The 23762-nt window shown below is 47.4% G+C and overlaps 1 protein-coding gene across 10 annotated transcripts in view; it reads right to left on the bottom strand.

The window, feature by feature from the left end:
- Nucleotides 1–1278: 1278 nt before the first annotated feature.
- VPS13D (vacuolar protein sorting 13 homolog D) overlaps nucleotides 1279–23762 on the bottom strand; it is a 245762-nt gene continuing 223278 nt past the window's right edge. For 8 of the 10 annotated variants that reach the window (XR_004347228.1, XR_004347280.1, XM_032609572.1 and 5 more), the window contains 3 exons: nucleotides 15573–15704; nucleotides 4405–4645; nucleotides 2405–2784 (listed from right to left, as the gene is read on the bottom strand). Coding sequence is in view for 8 of the 10 variants with exons in the window: in XM_032609572.1 (XP_032465463.1) it covers nucleotides 2653–2784; nucleotides 4405–4645; nucleotides 15573–15704 (505 nt within the window). In the remaining 2 variants the exon portion in view is untranslated. Of the gene's footprint in view, nucleotides 2785–4404; nucleotides 4646–15572; nucleotides 15705–23762 lie in introns of all 10 variants that reach the window. The other 2 variants (XM_032608838.1, XM_032611841.1) reach the window with 1 other exon arrangement.

The raw sequence follows: 23762 nt of genomic DNA, 5'->3' as shown, positions 1-23762 counted from the left end.
CTTTCTGGTGGGTGAGGAAAGCAGCTGTGGCCAGGTGGTGATGCGGCCAGCTGTGCTGGGTCAGGGCATCAAGGGGGCTTTGCTTTCTGCTTGCCCAATTTCTCCTAATTCAATTTATTTTACTTTCCTCGGAGAGGAACTGGGTACTTGAGGCACCAAGAAAATCGGCAGAAATTATCTTAACGAAGTCTCAGACATCGCTGGCTAAATACCAATTTAAAAGCCAGAGCCAGGGCCTGCTTCCTCCAAAGCTTTGGATTTTTTTCCTGGCAAACCAGGAAACTATGTCCAAAGCCCCTGAAACCTTACCATCACCAGGCCTGGCACGAGGGCTGCGAGAGCGGAGGGAGCCTGAGAAGCTCTTAGCTGGCCCCCACCCCCCAACCCTGCCCCATTTGGTCTTTGGATCCCATTTTAACATCTGCCTCTTCCAAGGCACAAACATCAGGGGGGAGTTGTGCAGTAGGGAGATGAGCAACTATTGTATTTCGAGGGCTGATGAGATTTAGAAAGGAGCCGGGAGGAGGGCATCTCAACACCCCTCTGGAGTCTCCTGGAAGCACCATTCCACAGCGCAGCCCTCAACCAACTTCCCGTGGGCAGAGCTGCAGAGAACACGGGTTGCCGCTGGGCCCAAAGTCAGGCTTCCTTAGTCATACCAAGCTCCTCAATCCAACAAACTCCCAAGTGACTTCATTCCAGAAAGTGACAGAAGGCTCACTGACACAAACCATCAACCCTCTGAGAGTCTCATCATTAAGAGGTCGTGATCTCAGGCAGTGCGTTACTGATGACAAAAACCACAAGCCAAACTTGTGGGGTGCAGGGTGGGAGGCTGGTGAGGAAGACAAGAAGCCTGCAGGGAGCCGCACCTGGCACATGGCTGTGGCCCAGCAGAACCAAACCAACCGACGGACCAAAAACCCACCCCGACCCTTCAAAAGCTGGGCTTCAATTCTGCAGTCCATGAACCCAGAGTTCAGTGAAGACTATATACAAATCCTGGAGTTCAAGACGAGCCCTGAAAACACTATTTTGCCAGAGCACTAAGCACTTGGGTTAAAGCTCGCTGAAAACACACACACACACACGCACACACACACGTGCACACACGCACATGCACACGTACACACACACACGTGAGTGGGGAGAGAAAGACAGATTAGCTTCATTTGTGTTTTGGAAGGATCTGGGTCATGAGTCATAAACACCAAAACCTTCCACGCATCCACTGATCCGATGGGTCCTTTTAGATCTCAGCTACATGTGACACGGTTATAGAGACGGACTAGATTTATTAAAATAAAAATTAAAAAATCACAAGGATAGTCATTCATTCTAGGCCTCCCCTCTCCCTACCTTGGTTATTCCTTACAGAAAAGAGAAACCACAGAAACAAGACCCAGGAAGGAGAAGACACTCGGTCTAGGCCTTGCCACCGGTTGGAATTTAAAACCAAGGGCAAGAGATATTTTGGCCAAATCTTGGCCCCAAACTTACAAGAACAGCTTTTTAGCACTCAGATTTCATTCCCTTTTCTAAGACTCTCTCCTTCTCCCTTCTTACCCCAGGGCTGCCGTCGCCGTGTCCCCAGGGCTGTGGGGCTGGGTGGCTGCCTGGAGCTTTATTAAGGAGAACAGAGTCCCAGGACCTCCTGCTGCAGCTGCTCGGGAGAGGGAACACTCTCGCTGTGGGTTTTTGATAAATTTGTGGATTTCTGATCTGTTAAACAGTCCTACAGGATTTTTTTCCCTTCTAAGTTATCAGAGCCTACCAATGTTTCAAACTGGCCTCTCTGATAATAACCCAAGGAAACCTTATAATGCCGGCGTGTGTGTGTGCGTGGTAACAGAACACACCTCAAAGTTTTACCTCAAAGTCTGGCAAGACTAGTCAGGAGAGAGCCAGTGAGACAGGCAGATAACAAATAATTTGTGACACTCTTAAGAACTATCTTTAAACTGGGGGAGAAATAAATAAAAGATGTGTCCGAGTCACGCCCCTAGGCCTCATCAAGGGCTGGCTCTGGGTCTAGACACTTCGGTTCGCGGCACCAGCCGGGATGAGCACAGGTTTCAAAGGCGTCGCTCTTGACGCACCTGCCCCCTCACCTCAGCCCACCTAACCGTGAATATTCTAGTTTCCCAAACTAAGGCATAACATTCTGCAGCTTCCGAGAACCCCTCTTCACGGACAGCACCCTGAATGAGACGTGTAGAATTAGTGCAATAGAAGATCCAATATAACTTTATATTACTTTACAGTTAACAAACCTTTACACACATCACAGGCCCTGTTCAGAAATGCTCCTACGTATTTACAAACACACAGTTGTACATATATACACGTTAACAAAATACAGGGCAATCTAAAAATTAGATTGATCTCAGTTACACTTTCTTTGTTTTAAACGTTATTCAACCAATGCCTCTTAAAAATTACCTCCCCATAATCTAAAGTAACCCCCTGCCCCACAAATTAATATGGTTCCATTTGTAACCTCCCTCACCAGTATTTACTCTCCCTCTTGATAGCATTCCCCCCCAAACCTTATTCTGGTTTCCTCTAATTTAAGCCAAGCCCACGGGCCTCTCTCCTCCTGACTGGTTTGGGGTCTACGTCTGGGAGTGTCCCTCCAGCAGTTGGGGTTTCTCAGGAGTCCAGCTCCAACTGCTCTTGGTTTTCATTGAGTCTTAACATAAGTTGCTGTTCATAGTAAAGGCTCTTTGCATAGTTTATTTCTTGTGATAACTTGATAGCAAGGACCTCTGATTTCACGTGGACCTGAAGAAAAGGACAGAATGAGTAACCTGCCCCCAAGGTGGGAAGCCAAACAGAATCACAGGACATGGGTCATTGAAATCCACCCAGGCAGCAGCTCCCAGCCTGACTGCGGATCAGAACAGCATGGGTCGTAGTTTAAAGAAACAGATTCCCAAGGGCCCTACTCCTAGTTATGCCGATTCGAGGTCTGGGGTGGATCTCTGGAATCTGTATCTTTAACTTATTCCCCAGGGGACTGTGCAGTCGACCCATAATCAGCTGACATTTGGGACTGCCTGTAACTGAGAACCAGTTTGAGCTCCGAGGTGTGAGGATCAGCTGAGGTGAGACTAACAAAGACTTGGGATTCAAATCTAAAGTCTGGTGATGGTCAAAACACACAAATGCCCTCGAGGCCTTTCCTATCAAGAAAGCTCACTTGCCTTGAAAGGGCGAAAGTGCAGCTGGGCAAAGCTCCCCACCTCCGAAAGGAACTTGTGGAAATACTCAGGCTTTTGGGTGTTAACTCAATTAATCTACCGGCCCTAACCTAAGCCAACGACCCCAGGGGAGCCTGCACAAGCCAAACCAAACCCAAGCGCATTCCTGGGCAGGGAGAAGGTCAAGGGAGAGAGGCCCAAAAAGGCTGGTTGCTGTTTCTCATCTGTGGAAACACTGAGATAAGCAGGGCCATTTTGAATGGCACGTCATTCTCAAATGCAGGCTTGAAAATCCTAGCATTCCAGGTGAAAAATGAGCAGGGCTAACACCTGGTTTCATGAAAAGACCCCACGTTAGAATATGGCTGGCGGTGGGGTCCCTCACACGTGCTTCTGCCGAGCCAACAACAGCCCCTCCGAGCGGAGGCAGCAGAGTGGTCCAGGCTGCCAGCCCTGGAGCTGCACGGGCACGCGGGTTTGAACCCCAGCTCCCTCCGGTGTTGGCCGGATAACCTTGAGTAAGTCACCTGTCCTCACCAAGCCTCCTGACCACCAAGTGGGGACAACAGCAGTACAACATTAAATAATCTAGAAGTACCTAGAATCCAGCCTGGCACACAGTAAACCCTTAACGAATGCTGGTCATTAACAGCAACGGTGTTGTTGAAAAGTCCTGCCATAACAATATCTTGTACCTTTTGGAGGTCAAGTGTAAAGTTTATTTACAGATATTCATTGAGCTTTTACAGTGGATAGGGGCCTATGCTAGATATTGCTTCCTTGTGCAGAAAAAAAAGTTAATTTCCAATTATTCTAGAGGTGAAGCAATGAAGAAGCCAATGTGTGCTCTAACGCCTTCTTAGATTCAATGCGCTGAAGAGTCCCATTTTAGAAATAAAACACCCCTGTGCATCATGTCAGCTGGTCCTCATGGCTGATTAGAGGCGGTAATCCTGCCCATACTGTACGGGTGGGAAACTGCAGCACAAGCGTTGAGCAACCTGCCCTCCGGTGGAGCTGGGAGAGCGGCATCGTCCCACCCCACACACACTGAGCCCCTTCTGCCTGTGGGACTAAGAAGCAGGACCCCTGGGGACTCACAACAGCCCAGCCCAAGCCTCACACGCAGCAAACACTTTCCCGTTGAGAAGCATCAGCAGGGCGGCGGCCGGCTGAGGAGATAGGGCAGGGGTGCACTCACCATCGGCTTCTGGTGGGAAGGGCCGGGGATGGACACCCCACTGCTCGTGTTCACGGCCTTCTTGGTCACCTGCACATACACCTTCCCGTGGTCTTTGGAGACGAGGCAGTGGTAGAGATCGTCGTACTTGACTTCCAGGAAAATGGCCTCCCGGTCTAGGTAGTCTCCGCTTTTCAGGAAGTAGACGGCCTTGGAGGAGATGAGCACACAGTAGCTGTCGATGTTCTCCACGGCTATGAAGCTGCAGAGAAAGAGGCGGAGTGAGAAGGGCACGCAGAGCTTCGCCAGCTGCTCCTCCAGGCTGAGGCTGTAGGAGGGGGGCCCGAGGCTCCGACCTTGAAGCCAGGCTCCTTCCCTCACTACACCTTGGGCAGGTGGCTCACCCACTCTGAGCCTCCATCTCCTTGTGTGTAAATCAGGAATAAAAAAAGTGACACTGGCCTCTCAGGGCTGCTGTGAGGCCAATGTGTAAAGCACAGAGCCCTTACACAGGGGGCTCGATAATATGACCAAGTGTATCAATAGGAGAAACAATTTTATGGCCTTTTTATATCCTAAGGCTTAGAGAAAACTGTAGCAGTGCTTTGTTGGGCAGAAGAAGGAAATACAATGCTTTGAAATGCTGACTGAAACAGCAGCTGAGAAGGTTCACCGGGAAGACAGGGTGGGGGAGGGGCAGCCACAGGGCTGGAAGTCGTGGGCAGGGGTGGTGACGGACGCGGGGAAAGCAGAAGCGGATGGGTCACCAACCTAGGTGCCGCGAGAGGATGGCACGCCCTCTCCAGGTGCACACCTATGTCCACTTCCTTTTTGTCACTGTTCTAGTAAGAGGTCACCTGGTCTCAGCTCAGCACCTTCAGGGACAGGGGAGTCACTGGTGAGACCACCACTGCGTTCTCAGAACTCAACTGTTAGAGAGTGCTTTTTTAGGTAAAGCTGTAATCTTGATTTCCATAAACTGTCAGTCATCCCTTCTAGGCGCTTCAGGGCCACTCAGAAAAAAATCTCTTCGGGCTTCCCTGGTGGCTCAGTGGTTGAGAGTCCGCCTGCCGATGCAGGGGACACAGGTTCGTGCCCCGGTCCGGGAAGATCCCACATGCCGTGGAGCGGCTGGGCCCGTGAGCCATGGCCACTGAGCCTGCGCGTCCGGAGCCTGTGCTCTGCCAAAGGGAAAGGCCACAACAGCGAGAGGCCCGCGTACCGAAAAAAAAAAAAAAAATCTCTTCTTCCCTGGAGCCCCAGATTTAAAGTGGAAATTTATGCACGTCAAAGCTCTCAGATCGGCTACTGAATGAAGAGCAGTGACCCTTGGAAACCGCCGTGACAGCTCTCCCAGGCCTGGCTGCCTCCGTCGCATCTTGTGACAGCCTTCCACAATGGGGCGGCCACGTCGGGGGACAGCGCAGGGGAGCGGGTGACGGCAAGAATACTAAGAGCTGACGACAGGCTGGCTGTCAAGCCCCGGCCCCCTGGGACTTGATGTCCTGAGAGGAATTGCCACACCGCAGTTGCCTGGAGCCGCGGCTCCCCTGGAACGGCTCAGGGACCCGGTCCCAGGATGGCTTTGTTCCACGGTCAGCAGTCGCCAAACTCTGCTGGGATGGAGCAGGCCTGCCTGCTGCTGGACAGGCCGGTCCTCTCTCAGTCCCAAGCTGGCGCCAGGTCCCTGCTCACTTCTGGGCTTAGAGAGCCCCCCATTCTGAACACGCCTTGTCTCTCAGCCCAAGGGTTCACGAGTTCTCTCTGAAGCTTCCCGAGAAACACGCCCACCCTGCGCCCACTTCTGAAGGCTTCGTCGCTTACTGTCAAGAGCACTGCCAAGCAACTACTTGTTCTCATTTTGTTTCCCAGACAGGTATTTGACTCTCTAAGCTGACGTAAAAGGGGTCCACACCCTACGTCCCCCGTGTCTCCCTGGGCACCCACCACTGAGTCGGCCACTCCCTCAGGACTCAGTGAAAATATGCCTGGTTCCAGCTGCCATTTTAATTACAGCCTCACATGACAAAAATTGGGGTTTATTGTTCTATTCTAACTGGTTGGCAATGCCAAGAACGTAGACTTGTAAAGTCTCAATGCCAAAATGAGAAATACCCAGCAGCTTTTGGCGTTCAGGCCACTTAGCACAGAATTCCCCATGTCCCGGGCTCTGACAGTATCATTTAAAGAAACCAACTGAAATCTAAAATAGCTGGTCCAGGGGAAGAAAAGGTGACAGAAAGAGACAGAGAGAGATGAAAAAAGCTTCCTGACAAAGAGAGGAAGGATCACAGGACCAGCTAGAACTTGCTGGGAAACTAGCTTAAAAACTGAAAATGGCCTAGGACTTCAAAGCACAGGTGGGCCGGGCACATGGTGACCGAGGCTGTAACGGGCTCTCAAAGGAGATCCCCGAAGTTGGCCACCGCAATTAGGGTGAGAGCAGCACATGCATTAAAAATCCAGTAGGGATTGTTACCTTTCCTCTGGTCCAGCATAAGATGGGGTACTTCTATCCCATCACCCGTGCCTCCACTCTCACCCTGTTTAGTACCCGTTGTCTGACATTTATGCACAGCCTCTAAAAGGGCCAAGGCCTTTCCATCTGGGCAGCTGCTCTTACACCCGGGCTGACTGGCTGACACTATTAGTGCCCTTTCCAAACTGGACTTCTTTAAAACAGACTCCCTTCCAAGAGGCCACAGACAGTACAAAGTCCTCCATCAGGCCAGAACAACTTCTGTTCTGGGTGGAAGGAAGGAGGAAGGGTGGCTCTGAGCTGGGATGCTCTAGTGAGAGCTGCTCCATACAGTGGTGGAAGTGCAGGCCGAGCGGGCAGGGAGACCCACCAGGCTGGGCCAGCTGCTGTCTCTGCGGCTCAGTTTCTTCATCTGATAGAGATCATACTACCTGCCGTCACAAAGTCAGTAAATCCATGGGCAAAAAATTCATGGCCAGGCCTCCCTGGTGGCGCAGCAGTTAAGAATCCGCCTGCCAATGCAGGGGCCACGGATTCGAGCCCTGGTCCAGGAAGGTCCCACATGCCACGGAGCAACTAAGCCCGTGCTCCACAACTACTGAGCCTGTGCTCTAGAGCCCGTGAGCCACAACTACTGAAGCCCACGTACCACAACTACTGAAGCCCACGTGCCACAACTACTGAGCCTGCGCTCTAGAGCCCGTGAGCCACAACTACTGAAGCCCACGTGCCACAACTACTGAAGCCCATGCCTCACAACTACTGAGCCTACACTCTAGAGCCCACAAGGCACAACTACTGAAGCCCTCGCGCCTAGAGCCCAAGCTCCTCAACGAGAGAGCCCACCACGGTGAGAGGCCCGTGCACCACAATGAAGAGTAGCCCCCGCTCACCGCAACTAGAGAAAGCCCACGCACAGCAACGAAGACCCAACACAGCCAAAAATAATAAATAAATAAATAAATAAATAAATAAATAAATAAATAAAAGGAATTCACGTCCATTACAGAAATGTGAGGGGAGAGGAGCAGTTTGTAAATGTGCACAGATCTCTATTCTGTGAGCCCAGGGGCCCTATTCGTACCCTGAAGCTAATACAGACAGTAATTTTTGGACATTTACATGGAATGTTCTAGTCTTTTCAAATCAAAAGCAGCCAAGGGTCTAAGTGAAAGGAGGGGAAAGGGAGACAGCGGGGCCTCAGCTGGAGGGCCAGGGTCCCAGACCACGGTCTCAGCAAAAACCCAGACACTGACTTAGCCAACAGCGTCTCTCTCTCCATTTTCCCCCGATGCTCCCCTGGAACTCCCACAACCAGTGACCAAGGCTTTGGGTTTCATCATTACAGCATACATTTTTTAAAAAACAAAATCTGGAAACCACAACAAAGAATAATTAAAACTGAGCTCCAGATTATGGGTCCCCTCCTGTAATGGAGACCAACCCCAAACTTGTCTCTGAGAGAGAGGAACCAAAACCCAGGGGGACAAGAGAAGTCGAACCAATGAGTGCACTCAGCACTTCTCTGCCCATCTGCCCCCGCCTCTGTCCCTTTGTCATCAAAGCCCGGTGTCCCCCGCCCTGCCTGGCCGTCCCCTGCAAAGGCCTGTGCCCCACAGCCTTTCATTTGCAGCACTTGAGAGGCTCAGGGTTTCGTCCAGAGTGGCAGCGGCTGTGGCCTCACACGAGCGGAGTCTAGACACGGGGCTCTCCACTCTTCATCCCCCGTACCCGCCTCGCTTCACGCAGGGCTGCTCTTGGCTCACGAACGAGTGACCACTGCAAACCCTCGTGGGATGACATGGGGAGGAAAGCCATGTGGTCTCAGGTCAACCCTGAGTGTGTCCTTCTACCCTCTGACCTATTATTAATTCGGAGGAAGAATGAAAAAATGTGGCCAGAGACACACAGCCTCTGGATAAGCTGTACCCTTCAAATATGAAGAACCAGAGAAGCTGCCCAGTGCTCTGTAGACACCGCGACACCGCGAATGATTCTATAAAAAAAAACAGGCAGGGACTCCCCTGGTGGCGCCGTGGCTGACAATCCGCCTGCCGATGCAGGGGACACGGGTTCGAGCCCTGGTCCGGGAAGGTCCCACATGTCGCGGAGCAACTAAGCCTGTGAGCCACAACTGGTGAGCCTGTGCTCTGGAGCCCACGAGCCACAAAACAAAAAACAGGATTTTTAGACACTGGTTAAAAGTTTCACTTATAACTCTCCTTTAAGGAGAGAAAGAGGACATTCTGACCTTGGGATCAACTTCGGAAAGTTTCTTCTGAGAGAAAGGAAAGCTGTGGCACGTGGCTTACACCATTCTCCAAGATGACAGGTTCTAACAGTTAGTGAACCCGGCAAGGTTCAATGCCGCACAAGTAGCACCCACTACGACAATATCTCAGACCATCATACCACAGGGCATTCTCATCAACACCAGTGACATGACCAACAATAGCTTCAACCCTCTCGTTCTGTGGCAGGTAGAAATGTTGTCTCCAAGCCCCACGGCTGATTTGCCATTGGAACCAGCCAATCTTAGGTGCCAACTGGCTCTGTCACCAGCCACATGGCTTGGCTCAGAGTTTCTTGCCGTCACGTGTAGAGCGAGGGTCATCATATCTCCTCTTAGGGCCACTGTGATGCTTAGAACTGACCTACATGCCCAACTAATTGTGGCTATTGTTATTTCTTTTGTTGAGAACAGATGCTAAGTTATCCTAATCCTGTGGGGAAGGTCCCCTTGCAAGTCTACTACAGATCCTTGCTTCAGCAGGTTGGAAAAATGAGTGACCCTCTAAGAGACCACAAGGAAACAGGCTCAGGACCAATTATTGCTCCTTAGGGAGAGAGAAATCCGCCAATTGTTTCAATTACCCTTTTCAATTGATTTCTTTTTCTCCCACTCTTTTTTTTTTTGGCTTTATTAACTCTATTTATATATGTTTATTTTCCTCACTTTGTAGGCATTTCAAAATCAGAAGAGTTCAGAGCTGTCTTACTCCAGGAGTGCTCCCAGAACAGGCTCCTGCCCCGCATGTGTCTCTCCCCAAGTCCAGGTGTGACCCCACACCTGTGTCTGAGCCTGGGGTCTTGCAGAGCGTCTCGGCACACACGTCCCACGGGTCCTCACACTCAGCACGGCCTCTGGAATCCTCTCCTCCTCCAGCACCGCCCCTGGCAGTTGATGGCACCTCCATCCAACCGACCAGGCAAGCAGCCCTCGAGTCCCTCTCAGCCCCACCCCTCGCTCAGCTTCTAAACCTGGTCAGTCTACTGACTGTACTGACGCCTGCCTCCCTGTCCCCTCTCCCCCTCTTCTCTGCCAGTCTGTGCTCACCTGGATCACTCCCAGGGCCTCCTAAGTGCTTTCCTGCCCCCAGTCTCTCCAACTCTGATCCCTTTCTCTGTTGCTGTCAAGGTTACATTTTTAACGTCATTTTGAGTGAGATCCTCTTCAAAATCTCACCACTGCCTACAGGAAGCCGTTACGGCTCTCAGAATCTGTATGGACACCAAGGGGGGAGGGGGATAATTTAAAAAAAAAAAGCTCTCAGAATCTGGCCTTGTAACCCACCTTTCCAACCTCTGCTCCTTCCCTCCCACCCATGTGCTGCCACCACACACGGCTAACTGGAGTCCCCCCAGAAATGCCGCTAACTCTCCTGTCTCCGAGCCTTTGCCCGGCACTCTTCTCTGCGTATATGCCTTTCTCTCTTCTCGGCCCATTTCTCCTTGTGCTGCAGGACCAGATCAACTGCCAACAGCCTTCCCTGGCTTTCTAGGCACAAATTAATAACTTGCCCTTGTGGTCCCATAACACATGGCCCATACTTCTATTTTAAAAGCAATCGCAGGACTTCCCTGGTGGCACAGTGGTTGAGAGTCCGCCTGCCGATGCAGGGGACACGGGTTCGTGCCCCGGTCCGGGAAGATCCCACATGCCGCGGAGCGGCTGGGCCCGTGAGCCATGGCCGCTGAGCCTGCGCGTCCGGAGCCTGTGCTCCGCAACGGGAGAGGCCACAACAGTGAGAGGCCCACGTACCGCGCAAAAAAAAAAGCAATCACATGTTTATAAATAGTTGGTAATACTGTCTGCTTCCCCTGCTAGACTGTGAACTTGTCCTGGGACATAGTAGGATTCAATAAATTCATGTGTTATGTAGTCTCAGAAAATAACAATGAATTTACGTTGTAGGGTCCAATGGAATTTGCCAGTGCACAACTTTGGATGTTGCATGCATTTTACCCGGTGGTAAAGATAAAGAATTCTCTCAGAAGTCTTGATTTAACTTGTTATTAGCAAGCCACTAACTTTCCCTTCCTTCCTCCCTCCCTCCCTCCCTCCGTTCCTTTCTTTCTATTGAAGTATAGTTGATTTACAATGTTGTGTTAGTTTCAGGTGTAGAGCAAAGACAAGCCATTAACTTTTATCAGAGTAGCTGGATAATCCACCAAATGAAAGTTTTAATTTAGTGGCATATCAAAGAATATCCAATTTTCTAAGTGTCAAAGGTTATTGGTAGATTATTTCCTGGTCTAGAAAACGGAAGCCAATGAATTCTATCCCACTTCTCAAAAGGTCTGATCTTTTGTTTTCGTTTTGAGACTGCATATATTACTATAAGGTTTTTATTTACAATTATATGCTATTAGAATCAACACTATAACGTGTGCTCAAAATAAAAAATTCTGATTTCTATCTCTATGCAATTTCTCAAGAAGGATAGACAGGATACAAAATATATAAACAGTATGTTTACAAAGGGGGCAAGAAAGGAGAATTTTTTTTTTTTTTTTTGCGGTACGCAGGCCTCTCTCACTGTTGTGGCCTCTCCCGTTGCGGAGCACAGGCTCAGCGGCCATGGCTCACGGGCCCAGCCGCTCCGCGGCATGTGGGATCTTCCCGGACCGGGGCACGAACCCGTGTCCCCTGCATCGGCAAGCGGAATCTCAACCACTGCGCCACCAGGGAAGCCCAAGAAAGGAGAATTTTACTCTTGATTTTCTTTCTTTCTGTACTCTTTGCATTTGCTAATTATGTACATGAGTTTATTTCATCAAAAAGAGAAAAGACTAACCTGGCTGGTGGGTTTATAAGCTATTTTGGCTTACTTTTTATACTTTTTTTTGTATTAAAAAAAGATCTCAATAAAGAAAAAGGAGAAAAAAGAAGAGGAGGAACACACTCAAACAGATGGAAATGAGCACACAACCCAAACGGACCAGGGAGCTGCCTGGCTCGGCTGAGATCAAGTGACCCAGGGATCTAGTGACAGCCTCCAAGACACTGACTAGACTCAAGTGGCCTCCTACGGGTGACTTTCAAGTGTCCCCAGAAGGCAAGCACCACCTTCAAAGTCTTGCACGGGAACCACTTCCCAGGTCCTGCTGCCCCCTGAAGGGTTCTTAGCTGCTGCTGTTCATTCCTTTTCCTTTCATCTGTAAATATACCAGCATATTTCTCTAAAGGATAAGGACTCTTTTTGTTAGCACAGTCACAATACTAAAAAATAATGAATAATAATAATTTAAAATGTCAGACATTTAGAAAGGCTCCTAATTTCCAATCAGAACAGGAGCTCTTAATATTCAGGGATCATGGACCCCCACGTCGGCATTCTGGGGAGGCCCATAATCCCCTTCTAAGAATGCTAATTTTAAATGCTTAGGATTACAAAGGAAGTCAATTATATTTAAATATATCTATCGAAATATTAAAATTGGGATAGAGAACTGAAAGCTTCTTTTTTAAAGCATAAAATAATATCTAATAAAAAAAATCTCACAAATACTATTTCCTAAAACTACATTTTAAAAATATAATCTAATTGTCAAATAAACTCCAGAAAACAGTATGCTTGGGCGGCTACTCAGGTCATGTGCATTGCTTGTAAGCACCTTTTTGGAAGAGGTAAAGAGCCACCCTAGTGCTTACATTGCTAGTAAGTAACTTGGTCTGTGATGGTGTATTGGAAATAAAATAGGTACTTTCTTTCTTTTTTTTTTTTTTTTTTAATGAGAATGAGGTTTCTGGCTACAGACTAGACACTAGTTACAGAGAAAAATTAATTTAATAAATAGAACAAATTTCACTTTAACAGCATCTTAACCCAGGATCCGATTTCAGAACCAAACTTAAGAAAAATGGAAAGTAATGGCAATTTTGTAACATATCAGAGGAATATTTGATTCATTCGAAACTGAAGCCTTTTCAGTTGGCCAGACCTTAAATCATATGTCAGCAACTATCTTTTTAATACTAATTAATTAAATAAAATAAAAAATTAAACAAAACTTGATCTGGGAGAACAAAGTTGAAGTAACCATGGCACTGTGGACTTCGCGGGGTTTTCACTACATCAGGAAGTAATTACACAATATTTTCCAGAAGTGAAACAGTGAGTCTAACTGGAAAAAAATGTGGAAACATTTAGTTAGAACAGTAGGGCAAGGTATTAAAGAGCCTTTTAAGGGGTTAACTCTGAAGGAAAATATGCAAATAATTGGGTCTTTAAACATGTTTTTAATTACGATTCCAGGATAAAAGTCAGGTATTCTATGGCACTCCTGTGCTTCTCCTGAAAACGCCTTTCTTGCAGAGGGATGCCTCCAACATTCACGTCACCGTGAAGACCCAGCCTGACAACCGAGGATACTTCAGAGGAACATTTGCCCGGTCCCCGATGCCTTCTTCCCTGTACACTGAGGAAGGCTACGGTCATGTGGCTTCTTCAACATTCACTGGCAAGATTTAACCCACAAACTTGGGTAGAGACACATGGTTTTCATCTTAAGAGTCAAAAGTCATTCACGCCAACATCTTTTCCTAGTTCTTATGAATTTTAAGAGTTTCATGAAATCTGTTTTACTGACTTCATTCTGATTTCGGTTTTCAGCTTTCCATGGCTCTGTTTTCAATGCATGTATCTCACTGGGAGCAAGCCTATGTTAGCTGTAGTACACAATTTCTCCCTGTGTTCTTGGCATATGTCATCCTATTGAAAATGAATTTCACGAGGACCAAGGTTTGACTTGAAAATGAATTTCACAAGGTTTCACTTGAATAAGGGTGAGTGGGAAAGAAAATTAAAAGCACAACGTACAACAACTTTCCAACTATCATTCATTCAACAAATATTTGTTGAGTGCCTAGTATGCGCCAGGCACTGTCCCATGTACTGAGGATCCTTCAATGAATGGAACAGACAAAAACTGCGGCCTTCATGGAGCTGCCATTCTAGTAGACTCTGCACCATGTCCCGCTACACCTGGGGAATGACTCTCTGAGCCTCCGATCCAAAGGCCAAAAGTTACATTAGCAAAGTGGTATATAGGGCAGCCATGGCACCAAATCCTCACCGAAGGCAGGCAGGAATATAAAGCCCTCCCTGGAGTGAAATACTGGGGATTCTGGTTATTGGAGTGATGGCCAGAGCTGAGGCTAGACTAAAAGAGCAGATAGATGTGTGCTATGGACAGAATTATGTCCCCACCTATTTGAAGCAAGGAAGTAATGAAGGTTAAATGAGGTCATACGGGTGGGGCCCTGATTCTATAGGAGACACCAGAGATCTTGCTCATCCTTTCTCTGCCATGTGAGGACACAGCCAGAAGGTGGCCATCTGCAAGCCGGGAAGAGAGCCTGCACCAGGAACCAACTCAGCCAGCACCTTGATCTTGGACTTCCCAGCCTCAGACTATGAGAAATAATTTTTTGTTGCTTAAGTCACTCAGTCTTGTTATGGCAGCCTGAGCTGACTATGATAATGTAATACACCTCCATCACTGAGAGACTTTCCAATAACACTGCAAGGAGCTTGAGTTACAAAAAACACATCTAGGCAGACGCCATCCCATGCAGCAAGCAACAAATGAATTCTGGACTTGACTTTTGATATCCGCGTTCAAATACTGCTACAAAACTATGAGATGAGGTTAGTTTAACAGCATTTCTAACGACGACACTGAAGGCTCTCCTGAGAGCTCACCTCTACTTCAGATATCCTCCACCAACCAAAAAACATTCATGGTCCTCTGAACCCTCCCTAGCTTGCTTTATCTTAAGAAAGATAAATAAGCATTAAGAGAAATTAAACTAGTATTTTGCTACTTATCAGGCAGAACTAATTGCTTTCTCTGGACTGTGGTTCTAACACCTATTTAGGTTACAGAGCATTTTACGCTAAGAGTCTCTGCAGAATATCCTAAAATAGTGATATACTGAATTCTACCACATCAACTAGGAAAAACTTCACTAACTGAAAATATAACAAGATCCTAAGTATATAAGGCTCCACATTCAAAGAATAACAGAACAACCTTGAGAACACTGTTACGTTTCCAAACTCTTCAGCTCCCAGTTGGTTGTTTATCTGTTTTGTTTTACTAGCATTCTGCAGCAAACAACAAAACACCGAAGTTCAGGAAAGTCTCACAGGGCAAAACACCTGTAGATTGAGAACACTTTATCTTCTCTTTCTGAACTAATTAGAAGGAGACTGCCAACGTTAAGGTCCCACTATGGAACTCACTTTGAGAACCACTGTTACATCTGAATCTATAAAACATCTGGGCCAAGGAATCTTGTTGACCAGTTCCAAGGCCTAAGAGTCACGCTGATACTCAGATCGGACAGAAACTTCTCAGAGTCAAAGCCAGAAAAGACAACCTGGTGAACCGAAAGGGCTTGTTTCCCACGGCTCCAACTTACAATTCGTCTTGTATGTTGTCTGTTAGTTTGAAGAGCTGCTCCTGCCCTTCGGCCTGGCTCTCAGAATAGCGGGGAAGCAGGCCCTGCGGCCCTGCGCAGCACCGTGGTTTCCGTACCCTCTGTGCTTGGGTCCTAGGTGGGGAAATGGACAAGAAGCAAAGAGGTTAAGTGTTAAAACGTCAAAATGATTTCCCTTCCTTCCTCGTCTGAGATAAAAACACCATTCAACACAGGACATACTCTAAATCTGGTGACCGGAATTAAACTACATTTAGTACCACCCGTGAATGCACTAGAAGAAAGTGGTTAAAGACTCCAGTTTTGAACAAGAACCTCACCGTTGCCATTTTCTAGCTATGTGATCGTGGACAAGTCAGTTAACGTCTTCAACCCGCAATTCCAGTTCCCTCTGTAAAACAGGATGATGACACCCACCTCACAGGACTGCCGTGAAGATCAAACAGAATCATGCCCATCGAGCCCATGTTTGACAGGATGTAGGCTATCCACCAACAGTGGCTCTTGTTATTGTTATTATTACTGGACTTCCACTTGGTCACACTCTATTTTTCTAGGAAATCTCTTCAGGAGAGGTACCTCTGGACTTGTAAAGGGTCAGGGAGAAGAGTGAGAGGCTTTGGGCATGAGTCAGAACACACCAAGCTTCTCAGCTTCTTCTAGGATGAGCTCAGCTGCCTGGGTGTAGGGTGAGGGACACAGTGATCACAGGAGGGAGAAGAAAGGCTCCGTGGACTGGTCCCAGGCCACAGTCTGGGATTCTGTGGCGGCTCTCACTCATGGCCCTCAGCTGTCCGTTGCCCAAAGGAATCTGCTTTGCTGTGGCTTTCAGGGTAGGCTGATGTTGTCTTTCTCCACAAACCATATACAGGGTAATTGATAAGTACTTTTTGGTGTTTTCCTAGAAACAGGAGTCCATATTTGTTTTGGAAAGGCTGTGCATATTTCAGATGACTGATAAGAGTGTGCCTGGTCTGTCCTCAGCCTTGTACTTGGTGTACTTTTCATTATTTGTTCCTGGATTCCATTGAAGCAAAACACCCCTCTCTAGACATATCTACAAGCGAGGCCTAGGCTTACACACTGAATCAGCACTCCAGGATCGTGTGCTAACAGCAGTGGAAAGACTTACTTGCAAGGGCAGAGAAGTGCCTGGTGGGCGAATCAGGGTAAAGATAGGGACAGAAACAGTCAGCGGGTTAGCTGCAAACCTGGGACGACGCAAAGCCCTTCTGGGCCCATGTCAACACTCCGCCTATCAGGCCACGCTGCCTCAAGTCCCAGACCTGGGTAATGCTTGATATGGGCTGGAAAACCAGACATCCAGTGATAATGTTTTAAAAGTTCAGTAATAAGGATGCCCCAAGTACTACTAACTGTGTTCTCCAAGTGAGACTAAAGAGAAGTTTCGACCCTCTGCACCAAGGGAATGGGTAAACAACCCAATTTTATTGCTTGGATATTAATATATTCACATACTCCTGCCGTGCACAGTCGCAATTCCTTCTTCAGGACTGAGGCCCACTGCTGGCTATTTAGATCCCAACTACTGGTTGAAAATATGGAGGGCAGTGTCGGGAGCTGCTCACAGAGTTCACCCCTCAAAGGGAAGTTTGACAACTGCTGGTGTAAGGATGCTGGAAAACACTGAGTGAGAGAAACCCAGGGGAAGGAGCGTGGTGTACTTTTCCAGATAGCTGAGTCCTGTTCTTATCTCCTTGCCCAGTGAAACATCGACTGTCATTTCAAACACTGTCCAGGACAGGCTAAAAAAGTATCTTTTCCCCGAGGCACCCCTGAAGCTCCTGAAAGGGGTTCGGGCACTGTGGCAGAAGCCCAAAGGTCCCAGGAAGATGTGACAAGCCTGCTCCTCGTTTTTCAATGTAATGTTCCATCCTGACTCCCCGATCTACTGGGAGGTTCAGAGGCTCAACTTCCACATGCATCCCAAATCTCGCTATTTCTCCACCTCTCTCATAACTGACAAATGATCTCTGGATTTGTAACGGATTGTTACTATAGTCTTATAACTTATTCTTTCTGTTTCCACTCCTGTCCATTCTCCTCACAGGAACGAGAATGACCCTTTCAAAAACAAGTCAGATTCGGTCATGTGCTCAAAACACGTTTGCTTCACATCCCACTTAGATAAAATACTTGCTTATCTGCCTCCCCAACTGACTGCAAACTATCTTCCCATTTACAAGGTCCTCCATCCGTGATCAACCACACACCAAGGGAAGGTTGGATATAGGGTTCAGATCCTGCTGCTTGGAGGAGCTCAGCGCGGCATTCAAGGCTCACTGTTCACACAGATACAGGAGAGCGAGCTCGCTCAACTTTGCCGTAGGAGGAAACGAAGTCTCTCTCGTGGTCTTATAAATATAGGGAATACTTCTGGAAGGGGTGATTTAGACATACTCTCACTAGAAACAGAGAGCTGGGTTAAAGGAATTCTTCCCATAATAATCCCCTACTTCCTTATCATTGTTGGAATCCGAAAAACTATTCTTTCTTCTCCAAAACTCAACTAAAATGTTAAATTCTGAGGTCCAACTTGAGAGGCTGGGGAGTGTGTGGGTTAAAACCATTTGTATGTGAACAAATTTAGTCCCAAACTTAAGCCAGCAGAAAGTTTAAAGTGATATTCTTCAGTGTAGGCCACTGTGTGATGGGACTGTTTTCTTCATATATTGACGATGGCACTGAAAATTCAAGTAACCCTTTGAAACCAGTGTGGCTGTAAGTGGTGGTAATCCTAAATTTGTTCACTCTGGGATTCAGTAATACAACGTTGGTATCTGAAGAACAGCTGTTAAGTGACTGTTCTTAAGTCACTTTCACATATGTTCCAGTGAGCCTATGAGCATTTGGAAGGAAAGGACTCGATTCATTTTTGTTGTAAACTGGACTTTAGGACTAGATGCATCATTACCCTCCGTTTAGGGCCCACTATCATCACTGGCCTTTTATCTATTTTAAATGATATAATAAACATCTCTGAAACCACTATCCCTAGCACGAAAACCCCACTGACTGTAACTCGAATCTTATCTGTGTGGTCCTCTGCTCCCCCCTCCCACTCCCTGTTCCTTTCTTCTTCCTCTTCTATCTGAGATAGCCACTACTCTGAATCTTGTACTTATCGTTCCTTTACTTTTCTTCTGCACGTAGTCTTATCACATTTCAAAGTATGTTCTGGTATAGTAGTCCTGTTACATTCTCTGGTTTTCATTGTTTTGGGCTTCTGAAAAAGGATGGCACTGCCCTTTTATGTTTTGGGACTTACTTCTTCCTCCTTGAAGTCATATTGCTAAGATTCAATCATTCTTGTGTGTGCAGCTACAATTCATTAATTGTACCGGCTTGTTAATTATTCCACTGTGTGAATATACCATCATTCACCCAGCTTCCTGTTGATGGCACACGGACCATTACCAGGTTTTGCTATTACAAACAATGCTGCTATGTACATTCCTCTACCTGTCTCCTGGTGACCCTGGGCAAGAGTTTCTTTGGGTATGTATCTAGGTGTTTGCTGGACACACACACACGGCATGAATGTTCACCTAACAAGATAACTCAAGCTGTTTTCAGAGAGGCTGAACCAGTTTACACACCCACCAACAACGTACTTCAGAGAGCCTGGTAAACTATATACCTTCCAACACTTGGTACTGTCCAGGACAGCACTGTCCAGTACACAGCCACTGGCCATGCGTAGCTACTAACACTTGAAATGTGGCCAGTGTGACTAAGGAGCTGAATTAAAAATTTTTCATTTAAATTAACTCAAATTTAAATTGTGTATCAGATAGTACTGGTCTAGCCCCTTCAATTTTTGCTGCTTGAATGCGTATAAAATAGCATTTGTTTGTTTGTTTGCTTGCGGTACGCGGGCCTCTCACTGTTGTGGCCTCTCCCATTGCGCAGCACGGGCTCCGGACATGCAGGCTCAGAGGCCATGGCTCACGGGCCCAGCCGCTCGGCGGCATGTGGGATCTTCCGGGACCGGGGCACGAACCCGTGTCCCCTGCATCGGCAGGCGGGCTCTCAAACACTGCGCCACCAAGGGAAGCCCTAAAATAGCATTTTGTCTTCTCATGCCCACCTTCCCCTTTCAACCTACAGCATAATGGAGTCCATTAAAAAAGTGGCGCAGACGTGGAGGCTGCCCACAGGCACCAGAGCAGAAAGATCAGCTTCCATGCTGCTCCTGCCTGTCACTGCTGGACCGTCCTCAGACTATCCTCTGGCTTCCTCTGGTTGCCTTGCTCCTTCTCTCACGATCACCTTCACTGTCAAGACCTGCTGCCTCTTGGGCAGGGCCTTGGGACCACCATCCCGGGATAACGCATCATTAAACAAGAGGTGGCGAAACTCCACCCACTCACCTCTCATTAGCTGACAGTGTCTCTCACTAACACTCAACACAAAAGAGAGTTTACAGCCGTCTGCTTAGTGCAACTGTGCCTCCACAAACCTCTGTTTAGCCGAAGGGCGGTGGTGCACTTGATTGCTGCCAGCTGGGGGTCTGTCGGCCATTTTAAGCCCTCAGCTGCTGCGGTTTAGAAATTTCACAGCGTATAGAAAGAAGCAGGCCTTCCAGTCAACCAGCTAATCCAAAACGTCAGCACCAAACGAACTTGGGCTTTGAACTCCATGAAAATGTCAGGGAGTTGGCTGTACAGCATGGACGACTCCCCGGGGAAGGGGCTGCTGATACAGTGGCTGATACACTGCAGATACCCACCTAGAGGGAGAGATCAATACCGAGCAAGCTTGCATCTGGCCACTGCTATCTGACATACGCTGGAGCCGGAGCCAAAGCCAAAGATCAGAGTAATGGAAACAATCCCTGCCATTTTCTTGAAGCAACAGTAAATCCAAACAAGGTGACCCAGGGAGATCTAACCAATTCCATTCTCGTGGTTGATCCTGCCTTTCAGCCTGAGGGTCAACAGTTGGCCAGCTATTATTTGTTCTTTGCTTCTATAATGAGTAACTATGTCATAGTTCTATTAGTTGAAGACAGATGTTGTACACACATACACATACCCCTGTACAGCTTGAGTTAAGATATTAGTCGGCTGAGGAATCTGTCACGGCCAATGTCTATCAACCAAGCGAAGTTCAAAAATAATCAGTAAATGAGGAGAAAGTGTGTGTGTCAAACACGTGACTTCCTATCTTAATAGAATGTTTATTCAACTGATGACTGCCATCTTCCTTAGGGGCTGTGTGTACTCACCCCAACAAAGTGATGGATTGTTCTTGCATTTACGTTACGTGTGTGTCCGAGAGTTTTGTTTTAATTAAATATTTAACCTGTATATACTGTGCTGGACTGGGCACAAATAATTAAGCTGAGATGGTCAACCCAGACTACCTCTTTAAATACTACCTGTTGATGAATGACAGCTACAAGACACAGCAAGCCCCCTACACACGAACCTTCAAGCTGCGAACTTTCAAAGATGCGAACATGCGTTCCATCAACATCAGGCATGAGTGAAATTGCAGCTCGCCCTCCATCTCCTGTTGCTGACGATCCTTCAGCTCTACCATCTCCCACCTCCTCTCCCGCCTCCGGTCAGTGACTCTTCTTGCCTGTTCACTGGATGTCAGCCCCTGGATGCCAGCTGTTGTACCGTACTACTGTACTTTTCAAGGTACTGTACTGTAAGACTAAAAATGTTTTATTTTTTGTGTTTCTTTTTAATGTATGATTGTGTGAAAAGCGTTTTAAACCTATTACAGTACAGTACTATATAGCCAGTTGTGTTAGTTGGGTACCTAGGCTAACTTCGTTGGACTTAAGAAAAAATTGGGCTTACGAGCGTGCTCTCAAAGCAGAATTCGTTCGTATGTAGGGGGCTTACTGTACCGGAATTCTTGACGGAATGGTTCAAACATTTGTCAGCTCTCTAAAAGGAACTCAACAGTCTCTTGAAACACCACTCTCTGCACTGGAGTGTACGAACTGGTTAAAGCTTCCTCTGATACGCACTGCACTGCAGTGTCGGGACAATCACCAGGCCTGCCGTGCCGTGGGTGACATCTGACCTCCGACCTGGAGCCCTCTCCTCACGACTGCATCCACTTCCAAAGACTAAGTGGAAAAGCACTTCTTCTCCACTGACACATTTTACTCCTTTCAGTGCAAGCTGCAATCAGAGAAGACTCGTAGAGGTTGGAAACCTCTGAAGTCAGGCTCAGTTCACAGGAGAAACTCTTCCCCATAGTTGCGTGACAAACAGAATGCCACTTTCTAGAACCTGCTCAGAGGTAGTATTCCACCCACAGGTTTAGTGATAACCTCTGAGCTCTGGCTGCGTTAAATCTTGAACCAAGAAAATTGGACCAAATATCCAACGACAATTTGGATTTTGAACACATGAAAAAAAAAGAGGTTGGGGGCTTCCCTGGTGGCGCAGTGGTTGAGAGTCCGCCTGCCGATGCAGGGGACGCAGGTTCGTGCCCCGGTCTGGGAAGATCCCACATGCCTTGGAGCGTCTGGGCCCATGAACCATGGCCACTGAGGCTGCGCGGCCGGAGCCTGTGCTCCGCAACGGGAGAGGCCACAACAGTGAGAGGCCCACGTACCACAAAAAAAAAAAAAAAAAAAGGTTGGGCAGAAAGCAACCCTCTGTCAGTAGAGGTAAATGAATTACTAGCTGAACCTTGGGACTGGCCTCTGCCTGCCTCTGCCCCCACGCCCACCCCATTTAATGAACTCTTCCTGAGCACAGGCCGCGCTAGGCCTTTAGGAAGACAGAGATGAATGGAGTTTCCAGGGAGCTTCCTGGAGTCTAATGGAGGAGAAATAGAAACACAATTATAATGCAGCAGGGGAGCCCTAGGATAGAGGGAGTGTAATACGACGGCTGGGTTTGAATCCCACTTCCACCATTTACAAGCTGTGACCTACGGCCAGTTGTGTAACCTCCTGGAGCCTTGGTTTCCTCATCTATAAAATGGGGATTCTAATGGGGTTGTTGTGAGGAGTCAGTCAGCATGTGTACAGTGCTTGTAAGAGTGCCTGGTACATAATAAGCGCTCGATAAAATGCTACTGATCATGATGACAACGATGATGATGGATCTGCAGAAGATGCCATGGGTGCCCGAGAGGGGCCCTAACTTAGCTTAGCCTCGGTGGCTGAAACCCAAGATGGGCTAGGATCCAACATCCAATCTTTCCCTCTTAGTTTTCTTATTGGGGAAACTGCTGCAAACTGAAATATTCCCCTTTCCCTTTTGCTTCCTTGTTAACATTCTACTTACCTCTCCCTAGAGTTCGGAAGTCGTGCGTGTAACAACACATAAAACCCCATATTGTGTTGTTGCAACTGAAAATGTGGGAAAGATGCTGATCCATGAAACCGCTAGAAATTATATTATTATTGCTGTTAAGTTTTTAGTGATCTGACATCCTGCAGTGGGGAGGACATTTCCTGGGCTGGGCTTTCCCCACAGTGGGATTCACACCTGACTTGTTTATAGGGGTCAAGGCTTCCTATAACCTAACACATGTTTGGGGGACCCCATGACATTGCAACTGTGACAGCTCATAGGACTAATGCCAACAGATATGCCTATTGGGATTTAAACTCTAAGAACAAGACTAATTCAGAGCTTTTTTTCCTAGTCAACTAACTGCCTCAGGGGTGAGACTACCTGCTCATGAAGCTGGGGGGCGGGGTAAGGCAGACTCGCTTCATAACGAATTCCAATCAACTGGATAATATCATACTGAGATTATAGTCTGAGAGCCTTGGATTTCCTAAAACAACTAACTTTTGCATGCATCCTGGGTTTGCTTTGCTTTTTCAAAAAGTAGTTGACAACTTATAAGGTGGTTTGCAACTTTCAACGTCACTACAAAACCAAGACATTTAAAAACGCAAGCTTCATTTATGTTTTAAGCACGACATTCTGATTCAGAGTATGGTGCTCTATAGGAATCTCTCAAACCATGGTCAGTTTCCTTACTAACCTGTCACCTCTAATGCCAATCCTAAGATGTTTCACATGGGTCAAAATACACAGTTCCTGGTAAACTTATTTTGTAGCTATTAAGTGCAAATGCTAACAAGTTGATTAAATTAAACTAACCGTATTATTTTCGGATGATTTCTAGCCAATAATTACATAATCTCTTTCTTTATAT

The sequence above is a fragment of the Phocoena sinus genome, chromosome 1, assembly GCF_008692025.1.
Source record: "Phocoena sinus isolate mPhoSin1 chromosome 1, mPhoSin1.pri, whole genome shotgun sequence".
NCBI lineage: Eukaryota > Metazoa > Chordata > Mammalia > Artiodactyla > Phocoenidae > Phocoena > Phocoena sinus.
Note: the sequence above shows the minus strand (reverse complement) of the source record. Positions and strands in the feature narration are given on the sequence as shown.